General features: G+C 44.3%; 1 protein-coding gene across 1 annotated transcript in view; it reads right to left on the reverse strand.

Annotated features, from left to right (window-relative positions):
• ABCA13 (ATP binding cassette subfamily A member 13) overlaps positions 1-18,120 on the reverse strand; it is a 135,922-nt gene that overhangs the window by 45,926 nt on the left and 71,876 nt on the right. Inside the window, exons 30-36 of the mRNA XM_064160725.1 lie at positions 16,159-16,296; positions 14,555-14,741; positions 12,870-13,088; positions 11,807-12,003; positions 10,201-10,358; positions 9,027-9,257; positions 8,124-8,214 (exon numbers count right to left, since the gene is read on the reverse strand). Coding sequence (XP_064016795.1) covers positions 8,124-8,214; positions 9,027-9,257; positions 10,201-10,358; positions 11,807-12,003; positions 12,870-13,088; positions 14,555-14,741; positions 16,159-16,296 — 1,221 coding nt within the window. The remainder of the gene's footprint in view (positions 1-8,123; positions 8,215-9,026; positions 9,258-10,200; positions 10,359-11,806; positions 12,004-12,869; positions 13,089-14,554; positions 14,742-16,158; positions 16,297-18,120) is intronic.

Raw genomic sequence — 18,120 nt, forward strand, 5'->3', positions numbered from 1 at the left:
ACGCCCTTGCAGGAAGCTGTTAACAGCCACGAAGTCTGCGCTCAGCCTCCTCTGTTTCACACTAACTAGCCCCAGCTCCTTCAGTCACTCCTCTTCAGATCTATTCTCCAGGCCCTTCCCCAGCTTCCTTGCCCTCCCTCTGCACTGGCTAAAGCACCTCCACATCTCTCTTGTACAGAGGTGCCCAAACTGAACACAATACTCAAGACACTATACTCAGCAGAGCCAAGTCTAAGGGGACAATCATCTCCCTGTTGCTACTGGACACAGGATTTCTAATCCCAGTCAGGATGCCATTAAAAGATTAAATAGAATAAAAGATAGACAACCAGCAATAGAACAAGGGGACACAGTCTCAAGTTGTGCCAGGAGAAGTATAGGCTGGATTTTATGAGGACGTTCTCCACAGAGAGAGTGATTGGCATTGGAATGGGCTGCCCAGGGAGGTGGTGGAGTCACCATTCCTGGAGGTGTTCAAGAAAAGCCTGGATGGGGCACTTAGTGCCATGGTCTAGTTGACTGGATAGGGCTGGGTGCTAGGTTGGACTGGATGATCTTGGAGGTCTCTTCCAACCTGGTTGATTCTGTGAATTATACTTTCCAGTCCACCCCTGGACCTCTCTAGTCCTCATGGAGGACATCAACTTTACAGCTCTTAAAGGCATCCAGCCTCAAATCATAACAGAGTCACATGAACTCTTTGATATTAAGTCTGTCTCACTCTCAGCTGTACCTAAGTCACCTAAATCTTGGTTCCCAAACGTGAGGATTTTTTTGCTTTGTTTCCCTGTACCTGATATTAACTACATGAATTTGAAAATGGCAATAAAGTCTTCTCCATAATACAAAGAAGAGCCTGGATGAATTGGGAAGCACAGCTTCATTGTGAACATAATTGCATTTCCTGCAGATAACTGAAATAATAAGTCAAGCAAGACAGTTTCTAGCAGTTGGGTCAGAGTTTTAATTTTATGATCTAAATTATTAATAAGCTGTTTTGGTTTGAGGCTAATTGGAATATTTTAATTAGAGAAATGAGATCATTGGTTGGAAAAAAATAATATTACAGCTAGCTTCAAACTAGCACAATCTTGCCTCTTTCCTCTGTTATGTGGTGTATACTCAGGTTCTTGTTACCAGGTTGGAGGAGACTTCCGTGCCAAGTCTGGAGTCAAAGAGGAACCAGGATCTTGTCATAGAATCAACCAGGTTGGAAGAGACCTCCAACATCATCCAGCCCAACCGAGCACCCAGCCCTAGCCAGTCAACTAGACCATGGCACTAAGTGCCTCAGCCAGTCTTCTCTTGAACATCTCCAAGGACAGCAACTCCACCACCTCCCTGGGCAGCCCATTCCAATGCCAATCACTCTCTCTGCCAACAACTTCCTCCTAAGAGCCAGCCTCCCCCAGCACAACTTGAGACTGTGTCTCCTTATTCTGTTGCTGGTTACCTGGGAGAAGAGACCAAGCCCCACCTGGCTACAGCCTCCCTTCAGGTAGTTGCAGACTACTAGTAAAGAGATCACCTCTGATCCTCCTCTTCTCCTGAAAGCACTATTCCCATAATTCCTAATTCCATAATACAATCACTGTTGTTACAGTCCCATGTTTTCATAGAATCAGCCAGGTTGGAAGAGACCTCCAAGATCATCCAGCCCAGCCTAGCACCCAGCCCTGGCCAATCAACTAGACCATGGCACTAAGTGCCTCATCCAGGCTTTGCTTGAACACCTCCAGGGATGGTGACTCCACCACCTCCCAATGCCAATCACTCTCTGTGTGAAGAGCTTCCTCCTAATATCCAGCCTATATCTCCCCCCAGCACAACTTGAGACTTTGTCCCCTTGTTCTGTTGCTTCTTCAGCTTTGCCTTGATTTATATCTTTATTTCTCTTGCGTTTGCTGCCAGCCTAAACCATATTGAAAAAGAAGTTGGAATTAAGCTCTAAGTACTTTTTAGCTTTGTGTGACAAGCTCTACTCTGGCCAAATCACCTTCATCATGAGATGGTCACATTCTCTGGAAACAAACAAAAGACAAATACACAGCCAAAGGAATACAATCCTATCATGGCCCAAAAGCAGAAACGTGTGCAGTTTTGGCAGCCCTAATTCTCTCATTCTGAGTTTCTGCATGATTGATCTGCAATGTTAACAAATACATTAATTTCAATTTCTAGGAGATAATTTTCCAAATAGGTCTGCCTTTAATGTAGCACCCTCTGCCCTGCAGTGATTTGCCTGCAATCAATTGCCACATGGAGAAAGGGGAGAGAGGAAGAACAGTTGAAAAACAGCCATAGAGCGATGGCTACACAATGGAAGCCTATTTGCATGTTTTATCTGCATTCTTTGAAGTACAAAAGCAGAGAAGAACACTGTCTGTGAGAACTGCCAGGGAAATATACCAGCTGGTTTAATTCTTTCATCCACCTATCCATTTATCAGACTTGGCAGAGAGGAAAAACACATTTGTACGTGCAGGGGCAAACACCCGTCGGCTGCATCTGCTGGGCTAGAATATGCTCATGTTGCAGTGAGCAGCACGCCTTCTGAGATCAATTCCTCTTCTTTATAGAAGTGTAAATCAATACTCAGAGAGCTGCTTGAACTCACATCACTGAATTCAACCTGCAGACACTTCAGCACTGAAGCCAGTGTAGACACTAGGGTTAAAACCCACGGTACTCTCACTGTGCTTGGCGGAAAATCCACAACAGAGCAGGACAGCAATGCAATCTGAATGTTCTCTCTACCACAGCACTGAACACTGAGTGGGAGACTTAATGCTGAATACCTTAGCATTATGAAACTAGACAGATTAGATATAGTGAGGGTTGGAGGGACTGAACATTCAAACCAGGCGTCTTCAACTATTTCCCACCGATAACCTGCTTCTCAGTGGCGTGGAGGGCCCATAGGACACAAAAGGACCTGGAGCTACTGAGTCTGGCCTGCCCAGGGTCCTATGGTGTAAGGTACATGCACTTAGCTTGTGTCTGCCTTGTACAAGGCCTGTGTTTTTCCCAAATTAGGGAAAAGTGAGCCTGTGGCTTTGCCTAATATGGCAAGGTTTGGCTAACTGCCATCCTGCTTGGCTATTCTGTGCCCAAAGGGCAATTAATCTCGGCCCACATTGAGAAAAGGAGATAGCCAGGTGAATAGCCTGCTTTTGCTTCCCTGCTCTCTGCTGTGCCCAGCCCTGCTGCTGTTGCACACTGCCTTATTGTTGCCTGCTAAACTCCACTGCCGGCAGTTACCAGGAGCAGACCCTGAATGCCTGCACACGATCAGCCTGCATGGCCAACGTGACATCATGCTGAGACTGCACACATCTGCCTCTGCACCTGAAGGTCCTGCCTAGAATCCCTGGACATATACACAGATGGTCCAGAAGAAGCCAGGACACAAGGTCAGAGATTGTCTGCATCCTTTCCCCAGAAGCCAGGAAGATTCAAGTCTCAACCTCCAACAAGACAGAGTCCCCTGAAAGCATTTGAGTACTGTCTGGACTGTGGCTGGCCCCTGCAAGGGTAGTAATAATAATCTGTGAGTAAATGCTCAATGCCTCTTTGTAATTCTCCACTGCCTTCTGCCACAGAGCAGAGAGAGCTTGGGCCCATCTACTGGGCAAATGGCATACTGGGCACAAGTGGCACTGACCATGGGAATAGTCTCTTCCAGTTCAATTAATGTTTCTATATCTTGCTGGTTATATTAGATGTAGATTATACCCACAGAATGTTTCCATAACTGTGTAAGAACCAAAACATTATTGAAATGAGTGGTCAAGGGTGGCAGAGTTCTGCATATCAACATTAATTTTGGAAAGTATCATCTTGCATCTATTAATTTCTCCTCCCCAACACTCAGAAAGGGAACTTGAAGTGGCTCAGGTTTGCACTGTAGATGACTTTTCTCATACAGATACTCGATTTCCAGTGAGCTGCTTTTGGAGGCACTGTATAAAGCATTCTGGAATTACTGAGCAGTCTTAGACCACATATAGAGTACACCTCTCCAGCAGGACAAAGATTTTATTCTGATAACACAAGGACATTCTTAGCCACTCCAACTTGCACAATTTTTGCAAGTATTTAGATGAGTGTGCTAGTTTGAGCCCAGCTGGGATGTTTTAATGAGAGAAATTAGATTATAGGCTGTGAAAAGGAAACAATGGTGATGGATGTTTCACTCAGGCTTCCTGTGATGTATAAAAACAAGAACACAAACACAGATAACACAGTTGCTATGTGTCTCTGCCTGCACTTCTCTCCCTAACCTCCTGTCCGTATAACTAATCCTTCTGCTTTCTAACGCCCCCTGGCCAATTCTCCAAACTCACCTTGCATGTAAGGCAAAGTCTGGGATAAGGTAAAGGGGTGGAAAGGAGTTAGAAGGGTGCTTGGGAGCCCCTCCTGGGGACTCAGGTTTCTGGGAAGGCTGCTGTGTTTCTGTATTACCTTTACCTTGTATATTTCTGTATATAATTGTATATATTTTTGTATATCTGCTTGTATATTGTACTAAGCTCTAAATATAAAGCCTCATTTCTTAATTTCTAGATGACTAAGTCTAGTCTGGGTGATTTCATAAGAGTGGGAGGGGAGGTGGGCAGGTAACACCCAAACTGTCACAATGAATAAAATACTCTATCTAAAATATTGCTACCATCAAGAAAACAGATGCATAGCTATTGATAATATCTTTTGCTTTGGTAGTGCATATTATTTCCCCAGTGGGTAAATGTGCCCAGTATTTGGCTGAATTCAAACACACCTCATATAGAACAGATTTGGCTTTTCAAGTGATTTAACTCACTCTTAGGACTGCTCTGCCTCATTATCATAGACCAACTTTAATCATAGCATCAATCAGGTTGGAAGAGACCTCCAAGATCATCCAGTCCAACCTAGCACCCAGCCCTAGCCAGTCAACCAGACCATGGCACTAAGTGCCTCAGCCAGGCTTTGTTTGAACACCTCCAGGGACAGTGCCTCCACCACCTCCCTGGGCAGCCCATTCCAATGCCAATCACTCTCTCTGCCAACAACTTCCTCCTAACATCCAGCCTAGGCCTCCCACAGCACAACTTGAGACTGTGTCCCTTGTTCTATTGCTGGTTGCCTGGCAGCAGAGACCAACCCCACCTGGCTACAATGTCCCTACAGGTAGTTGTAGACAGCAATGAGCTCTGCCCTGAGCCTCCTCTTCTGCACACCCCCAGCACCCTCATCCTCTCCTCATAGGGTTTGTGTTCCAGGCCCCTCACCAGCTTTGTTGCCCTTCTCTGGACACCTTCCAGCACCTCAACATCTCTCTTGAATTGAGAGGCCCAGAACTGGGCACAGTATCATGCCACCAATCTCTTCCTTTTTTCATATGCAAGGTTATATTTACTTCAGTATCACTAAATGATAAAAGGTAAACCTTTCACAAGGGAAATGCAAACCACTAGACATTATACAGCATTCTTTATATCTTTAAAACTACTAGTATGACAATCATTGCAATTACAGCATTCATAGGATGCTATTTACTTCTGATATTTGCATTTAGAGTCACATCATTCTGAGTTTAATTTACATGACTGTAATTTGCTGACCATGGCCAGCAGCGAAGCAGCACACAGCTGTTCAATCACACTCTGCCTCCTTCCCCTCTACCAGGATCTAGGAAAAAAACCCTCCTCTCATTTTTTACTGCTGAGCATGACACTATACAGCACTGAATAACAGTGGTCAGTTTGCCAGGTCATGCTCTTTTCCAGATTCTTCTTCACCCTCACCACAGCAAATGGGGGTAGGATGGGACAAAAAAAAGAAAGCTTTGACAGTGCAAGAACTGCTCAGCAATAGCCAAAACACTGCTATGTTATCAACACCATTTTAGTCACAAATTCAGACCACAGCACAAGGGCTGCCATGAAGGAAATAAGCTCCATTGAAGCCAGACTTCACAGTAAGTCACAGAATCATAGTCACAGAATATTAGTTGCTGGAAGGGACCTCAAAAAATCATCAGGTGTTTAGGGTCAGGCTGGATGAGGCTCTACCCAGCCTGATCTAAGGTAGGGTGTCCCTGCCCATGGCAGGGGAGTTGGAACTAGATGATCCTTGTGGTCCCTTCCAACCCTGATTCTATGATCTAGTCCAACCCCCCTGCTAGAGTAGGATCACCTACACCAGATCACACAGGAAGACATTGTAAAAGACAAGAAGACATTATAAAACATAACCAAAAATGATTAAAGCTCCAACTTCAGTGAGGTGTATTTTGAGGAAGTAATCTCTCTTGCCTGTTTTTTTGCAACTGACCATCAGTGCATGATTTCATGCACTGATTTTCTGCAGTTTCATTTAAGAAGGGACAGGCACACCACCCACTATATCTTCTTTGGGAGACAAGAGACATCATTTTGTTTTCTACACAATCCTAACACTCCAAGAGCTCAGTACCAGCAAAGGGTAGCCAATGCTAGCCCTTGTGCTCAGATCCACACCTTGTCAGAGCAGTCAAGTCCAAAGCCTTTTACAAGTCCAACTGCATCATCCTGTGATCTTCTCAATAACCCAGATATTTGCTTTAGGGGCTTTGAAAAAAATCATTTGACTACTTTGACAACAAAGTTTGACTGCCTTTGAATCTGCTTTCAAAGGCAAAATTATACAGGTCAAGCTATTGCCCATGGAGTATTCTAGCTGTCTTTGACAATGACAGATACCTTTCCTGACCATTTTCCAGATCCTTTATGCCTACACTTCCCAACTGTCCTTAATGATGAACGACAGACACCTGCAATGAATGACAATTTTCCAGTACTTGCATACCCAAAGGAATGGCATTACCTTGACATCTTCTTCCTACAATTTGTCAGGCTGAGAATACAGACTCTACAGTGATTAGATTCTTTATTAATGGCATAGTTTGAACAAATGCTAAGCTTTGTGTTTTGAAATGCAGATGGTAAAAGATATCAAGTTGTTAGGAACATAATGCTCTCCTTCCATTAGTCCAGGAACTGTGCAATGTGGAGCAGACAGAGTGTTAGGATTTCTTTTTTTCCTCTCTTTATTATCTTTGTCAATTATCTGAACAAAGGAATTGAGAGCATCCTCAGTAAGTATGAAGATGACACCAAATTGGGTGAGAGTGTTGATCTGCTTGAGGGTAGAAAGATTCTACAAAGAGATCTAGACAGGCAAGATTGATAGACTGAGGTCAACTATATGAGGTTTAACAAAGCCAATTGACAGGTCCTGCACTAGGGTCACACCAGCTCCATGCAGCGCTACAGGCTTGGGGCAGAGCGGCTGGAAAAGTGCCTGGCAGAAAAGGTCCTGGAGCCTTATCAGACAGTAACAGGCAGTATTCTCCCTTTCATAGAATCAGTCAGGGTTGGAAGGGACCACAAGGATTATCTAGTGCCAACCTCCCTGCCATGGGCAGGGACACCCTAGCCTAGATCAGACTGTCCAGAGCCTCATCCAGCCTGGCCATAAACACCTCCAGGGAGGCATCTTCTCATTCTTTGACCATCTCCAGGGATAGGGACTTCAGCACCTAACTGGCCACTCTTTCAGTGAAGAAACCCAACCCAAGCTTCCCCTTGTGCAACTTGAGACCATTACCTCTTCTCCTGTTGTTAGCTGCTTGGGAGGAGAGGCAAATACCAGCTTACTACAACATCTTTTCAAAGGAACTAGAGAGAGCAATGAGATCTCATCTCAGCCTCCTCTTTTTCAGGCTAAACAATCCCAGATTCCCAAGCCTCTCCTTACCAGACCTGCTCACCAGCTGCCTTGTCCTTCTCTGTAGCTTCTCCAGCACCTCAGTGTCTTTCTTACACTGCATGCCCAAAACCAGTCAGAGCAGTTGAGGAGCAGCCTCACCAGAGGTGAGCACAGGAGCACAATGACATCTTTGCTCCAGCTTGGCCATGCAACTTCTGATCCAGGCCAGGATGCTGTTGGCATTCCTGGCACCTGGGTACACTGCTGGCTGGTGTTCAGTTGGTTTCTTCATGCATTCCTCTGCTTTAGGAAATTCCTGCATGTTTACCTTTGCATTTGTGATCTTAATGAAGCTAGCTACTTCAGAAGGCACCTAATTTTCTACTTACAGGCTGATTCAGCAGCCTTTGTGCAGTCCAGGTGTGCTCCCTGTGGAGTGCAGGGCATCTTCTCTGAGTCCTGAAGCAGCTTCAGAAATACCTTTCATGAAATAGGAAAACATAATGAAAAAATCTGGTTTCTAAAAACCACTGCAGCTATATGACAGACAATGAAAAGCAGGCATTTTGAAGTACTTCATTGTTATGGAAAGTGGCCAGCAGGACAAGGGAGGTCATTCTGCCCCTGTACTTAGCACTGCTCAGGCCACACCTTGAGTTGTGTGCCCAGTTCTGAGCTCCTCAATGTAAGAGAGATGTTGAGGTGCTGGAATGTGTCCAGAGAAGGGCAACTAAGCTGGTGAGCGGACTGGGCACAGCCTTGTGAGGAGAGGCTGAGGGAGCTGGGGGTGTGCAGCCTGCAGAAGAGGAGGCTCAGGGGGGACCTCATTGCTGCCTACAACTACCTGCAGGGCGGCTGTAGCCAGGTGGGGTTGGGCTTTTCTGCCAGGCAGCCAGCAACAGAACAAGGGGACACAGTCTCAAGTTGTGCCGGGGAGGTCTAGGCTGGATGTTAGGAGGAAATTGTTGGCAGAGAGAGTGATTGGCATTGGAATGGGCTGCCCAGGGAGGTGGTGGAGTCACCGTGCCTGGAGGTGTCCAAGCAAAGCCTGGCTGGGGCACTTAGTGCCATGGTCTGGTTGACTGGCTAGGGCTGGGTGCTAGGTTGGACTGGATGAGTTTGGAGGTCTCTTCCAACCTGGTTGATTCTACAATTCTATGAAAGGTACAAACAGGAGTGGCCAGAAGCCAGTGCTACATTCTCTAACAAAACCCAAAAAACAACACAAAACCACAACAACAATCCACAAAAACAACCCAACCAAAAACATTGCACAGAAGAGCTAAAATTACCTCTTCCAAGGTGGTGTCAGAAATGCCATAACCAGTCATATGTAGATGAGGCAGGCTTTGATCTAGAGCCTGAAAAAGGCCTTTTAAAGAGGTCTTATCTGCCCTTTCAGGAATCATATAGGTCAGCTCAGTCCCACTGTCATCTTTGAGGAAAGCTTCTGGGATGTGTGTCTGTACCAGAGATGTGATCTGAGTGACATGCTTAGGATCCTGGATTTCAGCCACAGAAGGCTACGAGGAAAGAAAAACAACCACGCACAGGAGAAATAATCTTATCAGAGCTGTGGGAAATGATAGCAGACTTGGTACAGAGAGATTCCCCCCTGCTGAAGCCATGTCAGATCTGGGATGCAGAGATGACTGCCCAGGAATGATGAGACAAAGCCCTCCTCAAATAAATACTGAAATTCATCATTTTTAAGAAGATCCCATTTGTAAAGGGTTAGCCCTCCAGGGGCAGTAACCTTGAACCTGACCCTAGGTGGTCTTGACCCCTCCCCAGGGGTGGGTCTGACACTACCAGGTGATGGTTAGCCCACTCCCCTTCCTGTCTAAAGAGCCATAAAAGCAGGGGGACTCCCTGTTTCACTCTCTCTCTCTGCATTCCCTGCCTCCAGGCTCACCATCCTGTTCCTCTTTGTTTCACACCACGTGGCCATCACCCACGAGGCAGACAAAGCCATCACCAGCATAATTGGGTTGTATTTATACCTTTTGTATTTGTATTCCCTTCCCTATTCCCCTGTAACTTCCCTACCTCAGATACCTTTTAAAGTTAATGTTAAACTTCTGTTTTTAACTTCCAAACCGAGTGAGATTCGTTGATTTGGGTGTGCTGACCTTTTCCTCTCTCTACATCTAATGCCTTTCTTTTGGGAAAGAAGAGGGAAGAGGGAAGGGTACTCTATAAATTGTTATAGGTTCTATGAAATTTATTTCAGTCTCTGGAAATTTAAACTAGAACTAGGACACCATTGTGTCCTTCTAAATAATAATAGTAAACACCAATAATCCACCCAAAGCAAGCAAGAAAGCTGTACAAAAATGCATTTTGCTGGCTCTCCAGGAATCTCTCACATCTTACTTGATGGGAAGAACATAAGGGTCCCTTAGAATGCACCCAGCTGTTAGCTGCACACAGTGAAGAGTACTGTGCAGCACATTTTTTGCTTACCTTTTTTGTAAGGGTCAGGCTGTGTCCTTGGCCATATGTTTCTCTCAGGTAAGAGGGAGAACCACAGCACCTCAACTGGCCATGCTGTAGGACGACAATGCGATCACTGAGCACTTCTGCTTCGTCAAGATGGTGAGTGGTAAAGATCAGTGTACAACCTGTATCAGAAAGATTGGTACATGCCTAGAAAATCTTGCTTCTAGAGAAACACAATTTGCTTTTGGTAAGGTCCTTTAAGGGAACAGGTTTCAGATCCTTGCAAAACACAAACAAAACCTCCATTGAGCTTTGCAGCCTGAGTTAGATTCAGGTCTAAGTTTGCTTTGCCTTGCACTATGCATAATAAGTAGAATTAAGTCATTACAATTTTCACAGTATTATTAGGGTTGGAAGAGACCTCACAGATCATCAAGTCCAACCCTTTACCACAGAGCTCAAGGCCAGACCATGGCACCAAGTGCCACGTCCAATCCTGCCTTGAACAGCTCCAGGGACGGCGACTCCACCACCTCCCCGGGCAGCCCATTCCAGTGTCCAATGACTCTCTCAGTGAAGAACTTTTGAGCTGGCTTAAGAGCTTAATAGATTGCTTAAAACCATGTAACAGCAGAATCTATTTCAATTAATTATTCGCTGTGAGTTACTACAGCTAATTTAGTGCTCACTAACAAGAGAGTGTGCTTCCCACAATCAGGTTTGAACTGTATGGCACTTGAAAAATTAATGTTCCAGCCTTATGAGCCTATTTTCATTATGTGCTGGTTTGAAGCTGGCTAGAATGTTTTGGTGAGAAGAATTAGATGACAGGCTGCGAAAGGGAAACAATGGTGATGTCTGCTGCACTCATAGGCTTGCTGAGATGTATAAGAACAAGAAAACATAGATAATACAGTCACTGTCTGGGCCTCGGGTTGAACTTCTCTCTCTAACCTAACCTGCCATCTGTGTGACTAATCCATTTGCTTCCTAACCCCCCTGGCTGACCCTCAAAACTCACCTTAAACATAAGGCAAGATCTGGGGTAAGGTAGAGGAGTGGGAGGAAGGTGGAAGAGAAGTTGAGAGCCCTTCCTGGGGACTCAGGTTTCTGGGAGGGCTGTTGTGTTTCTGTATTACCTTTTAACTTGCAAATTTCTGTATATATTGTAAATCTCTGCTTGTATCTTGTGCTAAGCTGTAACTATAAAGCTTCAGTCAATTCTAGTCTGGGTGATTTCCAAAGTGTGGGGTGTGGTGGGGAACACCCAAACCATCACACATTAGAAGAATATATGTGCAAATATCTACCAAATGGGAAATTAAAAACACAAAATTTTGAGAAGCTAACAAAAAAAAAAGATGAAGATAAGAGAAGGGAAACTTCAGGACAGCACTCAAAAGTAAGCTCAATCTGCTGTTAGATTTGGCTTCTGTGACATAGCAAACAATTCTTGTAAACTCACTTGGCTGCTTTAAAGCTTTCCCAGCTTAGTTAAATGCTGTCTCTGAAACGAATACATTTACTTACCAAATGGTAATGCTAATACTCTGACTCTCCTGTTTAAAGGTATTGGAAGAAAAACCAGTAAAGGAAAAGAAGCAGCAAATCATGTGCATAAGGTTTGTACCAGCTTTGTACTTCAGAAGAACATCCCAGATGCTACGGCGGGAGCATGGATCTACTCCACTGGTGGGCTCATCTAGAACAACTGTCTTAGAGTTTCCAATGAAGGAGATAGCAATTGAAAGCCTCCTTTTCATTCCACCAGAAAGGGATGCAACAGGTTTGTACTGATGTTGAGACAAACCCACATCTTCCAGAGCTCTAGAATAGGAACAGAGAAACAGAACCAATTTTAAAGGTCTTTTTCCAGTCAAATCATGTCTGCTCAGAGAAGAATTGCTGGAAAACTACTGTAAAGGGAAGTGAAAAATCTGTTTTGACTGATGATAGAGCTTGGAGATTAAAAGAAACTATGAAAATATATCTTTATAGAATCATAGAATGGTTTAGGTTGGAAGGGACCTCAAGGATCATCCAATTCCAACTCCCTGCTATAGATTCCTCTCACTACAATACCCCAGCTAGGCTCAAACTAGCACAGCCTGTATAACAATCATTTAGTGTAAGTTATGTTATCCTCTAGAAAATGAGGCAATAATCATCAGGTCAGAATCCTAGTGTTCAGTTGTGCAGAATATAGAATCATAGATTGGTTTAGGTTGGAAAGGACCTCAAGGATCATCCAGTTCCAACTGCCTGCCATAGATTCCTCTCACTAAAATACCCCAGCTAGGCTCAAACTAGCACAGCCTGTATAACAATCAGTTACTGTTTGTGAGTTATTATATGTTATCCTCTAGAAAATGAGGCAGTTGTGCAGAATATAGAATCATAGACTGGCTTAGGTTGGAAGGGACCTCAAGGATCATCCAGTTCCAACTCCCTGCCATAGATTCCTCTCACTAAAATACCCCAGCTAGGCTCAAACTAGCACAGCCTGTATAACAATCAGTTACTGTTTGTGAGTTATTAAATGTTATCCTCTAGAAAATGAGGCAGTTGTGCAGAATATAGAATCATAGACTGGTTTAGGTTGGAAGGGACCTCAAGGATCATCCAACACTTTCCCATTCGAGTGGCTTAAATGGTCACCACTGATTATTTTGATAAGTGGAAGGAAAACTCACCCACTGGTCTGCTGGTTCAGCTGTTCCTTTGTCCAGCCAGGTGCCTTCACTGATCCATAAAGCAGCAGATGCTCTCGCACTGTTAGTGTGTTGAACAGGACATCATACTGTGGGCAAACACCCATTTCTCTTCTGATAGCAGCCAGATCTGTACGAATATCCTTTCCATTAATAACAGCGGTCCCAGAGCTCGGGGGATACAGACCAGTCAACAGGGATCTGGTAAAGAAGAAAGAAATAAACCTACAAGATCTCCTGGGTAATGACTTCATAACAAAGCTCACACTTGGATTCCCTGAGGCACACCCTAGCATCCCTAGAGCAAAACTCACTCTGTTATAAAAAAACAAACAAACAAAAAACCCCAAACAAAATCTGAATCTCAACAATCCTTCATTTCACAGCCTCACAGGATGTTAGGGGTTGGAAGGGACCCAAGGAGATCATCCAGTCCAACCCCCCTGCCAGAGCAGGACCACACAATCTAACACAGACCACAGAGGAACACATCCAGACAGGCCTTGAAAGGCTCCAGAGAAGGAGACTCCACAACCTCTCTGGGGAGCCTGTGCCAGTGCTCTGGGACCCTTACAGTAAAGAAGCTCCCCCTTGTGTTGAGGCAGAACCTCTTTTGCTGCAACTTGCTCCCTGGGATAGGACAAGGAGCAATGGGTGTAAGAGAGCAGAGCCTGTCCCCCAGTCCTGGCCAGCCCTCACAGATTTATAAACATTTATCCAATCCCATCTAAGGCTTCTCTTTTCCAGACTAAAAAGCCCCAGGTCTCTCAGTCTCTCCCCATAAGGCAGCTCTTCAGTCCCCTATTCATCCTTGTTGCCCTCTGCTGGACTCTCTCCAGCAAATCCCTGTCCCTCTTCAACTTTCAGAACAAAGTTTAACCTTTTTCAACAAAATGCAACAGACCATTGCTCCCTTCTTCCATGGGTGGGTTCTCCACAAGGAGTCATTCCTCAGTGGGTCACATCCTGCATCCCCATTTTGACCAAAGAAGGTCAGATTTAATATAAAGGTAGAAACCCACAAAATCCTTCATTGAGCAATTTTCAGATGTGATTTCTGTATTTTGGCATTCTTGTCTTTGGTGAACTGTCAGAAAAGACTTCACTTGCAACCTCTAGGAGCACAGCACAAAACACCATAAAATTCCACACTGTGCATGTGATAAAGACCAGAAATGTGACACCAGAAAACAGTTTTCTATGCATGTTCTGAGATATCCACAATTAGCTCATACTTAAGCTTCTCCTGAACCATTACATCATAGAATCATCAAATCAGCCAGGTTGGAAAAGACCTCCAGGATCATCCAGTCCAACCTAGCACCCAGCCCTATGCAATCACTTGTCCTGCTGCAGGCCTGACAAGACTCAGCTTTCCATGCCACAGAATCAACCAGGTTGGAAGAGACCTCCAAGCTCATCCAGTCCAACCTAGCACCCAGCCCCGTCCAGCCTGTCATGTTTCCAAGAAGCTCTTGTTGTAGATACACAGCCTTCACTTCTCATGTGCTACAGGGAGGATGTTGTTTGTGGTTGGTTGCTTTGGCTTTTTAGGTTTTGGGTTTGGTTTTGGGAAAAGGACATAAGAAAGAGATCAGAACAGTTGGCAGTGAGAAGGCACAGGAGGTGTAAGAGGGGAGTGCAATAGCTTTATATGGCAGACTTACGTAAGTGTTGTCTTGCCAGCTCCATTAGGTCCCAAAAGTGCTGTTATCTGACCTCTATGGAAAGTGAGGCTGAGATCTTTAACAGCAGCCCTCTGGCCATCCGGATGCTCTTTGGTGAGTGACAGCAGCACAACGCCAACAGTGTTCCCCTCAGTGCTAGAGCCTTTCCAGCTTTGAGGTGCTGAGCCTGTATGGGCAAAAGCACCAGATCAAGACACTTGCTGAATCTAAACATATGTGTGTGCAGGGCATAAGAAATCAACTTAGTCCTTAATCCAGATGTTCCCAACTCCAGTAAAATCAAAGACACCACATCAGGTAATTTTTGCTAGGAATTTGGCCTATTTGCCATGTTAAAAATCCACTTAAAACAATTACACCAAGTTGTGTGCATGTCCATAGAGCCACAAAACTGTGGGTTTATTTCTAGTGAAAAAAAAACCACTTACAATAACATTTCTCAAAGCATTGTTTTATGCCCATAAGAAACATGGGAGTGACCTCCTCCATATATATCCCATCCTGTTTCAGACACATAACATAGGCAGGCATGGCAATGTAAGCTTCTTAATCCTTCTCAGTCAAGAAAGCAAAGCAAATCTCTTCATGAAATTATTCAAAGCAACACTTCAGTCTAACCATAATTCAAGGCTCTCAATAAAGGTATGTGGCAGTTTGGGAATGTCCTGCTCCCCTATAAATACACCAGGCTAACTCAGGCAGATGGAAGTGTGCTGGTTTGAGCCTAGCTAGAATGTTTTGGTGAGAAGAATTAGATGACAGGCTGTGAAAAGGAAACAATGGTGATGTCTGCTGCACTCATAGGCTTGCTGAGATGTATAAGAACAAGAACATAAATACAGATAACAGAGTCACTCTCCGTCTGGGGCTTTGGGCTGCACTTCTCTCTCTAACCTAACCTGCTGTGTGTGTGACTAATCCATCTGCTTCCTAACCCCTCTGGCCAACCCTCCAAACATTCCTTGAATATAAGGCAAGATCTGGGGTAAGGGAGAGGGGTGGGAGGAAGGTGGAAGGGTGGTTGAGAGCCTCTACTGGGGACTCAGGTTTCCGGGAGGGCTGCTGTGTTTCTGTATTACCTTTAACTTGTATATTTCTGTATCTGTTGTAAATCTCTGCTTGTATCTTGTGCTAAGCTGTAAATATAAAGCTTCAGTCAATTTCCAGAGCAGCTGGGTCTGGTCTGGCTGATTTTCCACATGGGGGGAGGGGGGGTAACACCCAAATCATCACAGGAATGTAAGGAGTGAAGGAATAATTATAGCCTGGCACAGTTTACAAGCATATATATATAATATATATACAGATATTTACAGCTATACACAATTATGTACAAGCTAAAAGTAGTACAGAAATACAAAATCCCTTTCCAAACAGCAGAACCACTCAAGAGGGCTCCCAACCAACCTCCCACCTTCTTTCCACCCCCTCCTTTATCTCAGAGTCCCCCTTACATGCAGGATGAGATGCAAAAGGGTAGCAGGAGGTTAGAAGGGAAAAGATTAGATGGGGTTTCCTAGGTCTGGGAAGAGGAGTTATCATTCACACAGGGCCATTATTAAAATCATGTTATGACTACAAACCTTGTTCTTGGAGATTTTCATTGAAGAAAAACATATCAGAATTCAGGTAACATCTCTTCCTCTTCTCTCCACCACAGAGATTCTCCCAGTAGGAAACAGTAACAGGAAAGTACCATTGTTTTTTTAATCCAAATGTTCCTAGATGATAATTAAGATACACATTGTTGCAAAATTTACAGTCATTGCTTATCTGTCTACAACCTACTAATGACCTATCACTACTTAGAGCTGATTAGGCCATTTAGTTAGCTCAAACTCAACTGCACCTGACCAACTGTACTAAATGCAAAAAACAACATTTGGCCATAACACAAGGTCCTGCCATAATGTAATCACTCCTTAGCAGTGTTGTGCTATCTCTAAATCAACTTTCAAGTGTAACAGAATCAAAGACTTAACAATATATAGGCACAGTCTAACATAAACTTGTAGCCTGGGGGAAAGAAATTGCACCAAATGTCCTGTCAAGACCAACAATCTTATTTTTTACTGTAAGACTAAGCTGGCTTGCTGATCAATAAAGACTATTGTGCCAGTTTGAGCCTAGCTGGTCACAGATGTTCTCCTAATACCTGTTGCAAAGAGTGTAGCTATTGATTTTTCCCTGTTCACCACACCTTGGTTAAGATAGCCTGGCTGCAGGTGAGTCTTCTTTTGCCTTTGGTGTCCTAAGTATTGGCATAAGAGCAATGTACAGTGCATTTTAGTTCTGAAATGGTGTGCTGGTTTGAGCCTAGCTAGAATGTTTTGGTGAGAAGAATTCAATTACAGGCTGTGCAAGTGAAACAATGCTGATGTCTGCCTCACTCATAGGCTTGCTGAGATGTGTAAGAACAAGAACATAAACATAGATAACAGAGTTGCACTCTGGGGCTGCATGAACTTCTCTCTCTAACCCAACTTGTTGCATGACTGATCCTTCTGCTTCCTAACCTCCCTGCCCAACCCTCCAAACTCACTTTGAGTGTAAGGCAAAGACTGGGGTAAAGAGGTTGCAGAAGGTGGCAGGGTGGTTGGGAGCCCCTCCTGGGGACTCTTTCTGGGAGGGCTGTTGTGTTTCTGTATTATTTTTAACTTGTCTATTTCTGTCTCTAGCTGTATAGATTGTAAATATCTGCTTGTATCTTGTGCTAAGCTGTAAATATAAAGCTTCATTCTTCAATTTCCACAGCAGATGAGTCTAGTCTGGGTGAATTTCTTAAGTGTGGAGGGGTGGGTAGCAGCCAAACCATCACAGATGGTCAGGAGACAACTTTAGCTAAAGTTTGTAAAACTGAGTTGTGTATTTCACACAGTCCTATCTTTCAAGACAAAATTATCTTTAGATTTTTAAAACAAAGACAGAGTAGCTGTGGGTGGAGGGGAAACAAAAGTGACATACGCAAATCAGAGGAACTGCTAGTGAGGCACTGAACTAGGATTAAAAATGCATCAAAAACTCAGCAAGGTTCATAAAACTTGGTTAATGAAAACTATTCCACTAATTTCTGCACTGGACTGTGAACTGACAAGGAGCAAGACAGAGTTACCAGACAGATTGAAGTCTTTGAGATGGTCTGAAAGTGCTGCTGCTCCTAAGTCTCAGCTCGTGTACTGGCAGGAGATTCAACATTTTCACAGGGAGTTTTGCTACTGGACTAAGCTGTGCAGTCCTGAGTCCTTCAAACAACAGTCACTGCCATAAGAAATCTGAAGATATTTCACGTGTGGCTACTAATTACACAGGCTCACAGGATATGAGGGGTTGGAAGGGACCCAAGGAGATCACCAAGTCCAACGCCTCTGCCAGAGCAGGACAATCCTATCTAACACAGACCACAGAGGAACACATCCAGACAGGTCTTGAAAGGCTCCAGAGAAGGAGACTCCACAGCCTCTCTGGGCAGCCTGTGACAGGGCTCTGGGACCCTCACAGAAGAGTTCTCTCTTGTGTTGAGGTGGAACCTCTTTTGCTGCAACTTA

This window comes from Pogoniulus pusillus, chromosome 21, assembly GCF_015220805.1.
Source record: "Pogoniulus pusillus isolate bPogPus1 chromosome 21, bPogPus1.pri, whole genome shotgun sequence".
NCBI classification, from domain to species: domain Eukaryota; kingdom Metazoa; phylum Chordata; class Aves; order Piciformes; family Lybiidae; genus Pogoniulus; species Pogoniulus pusillus.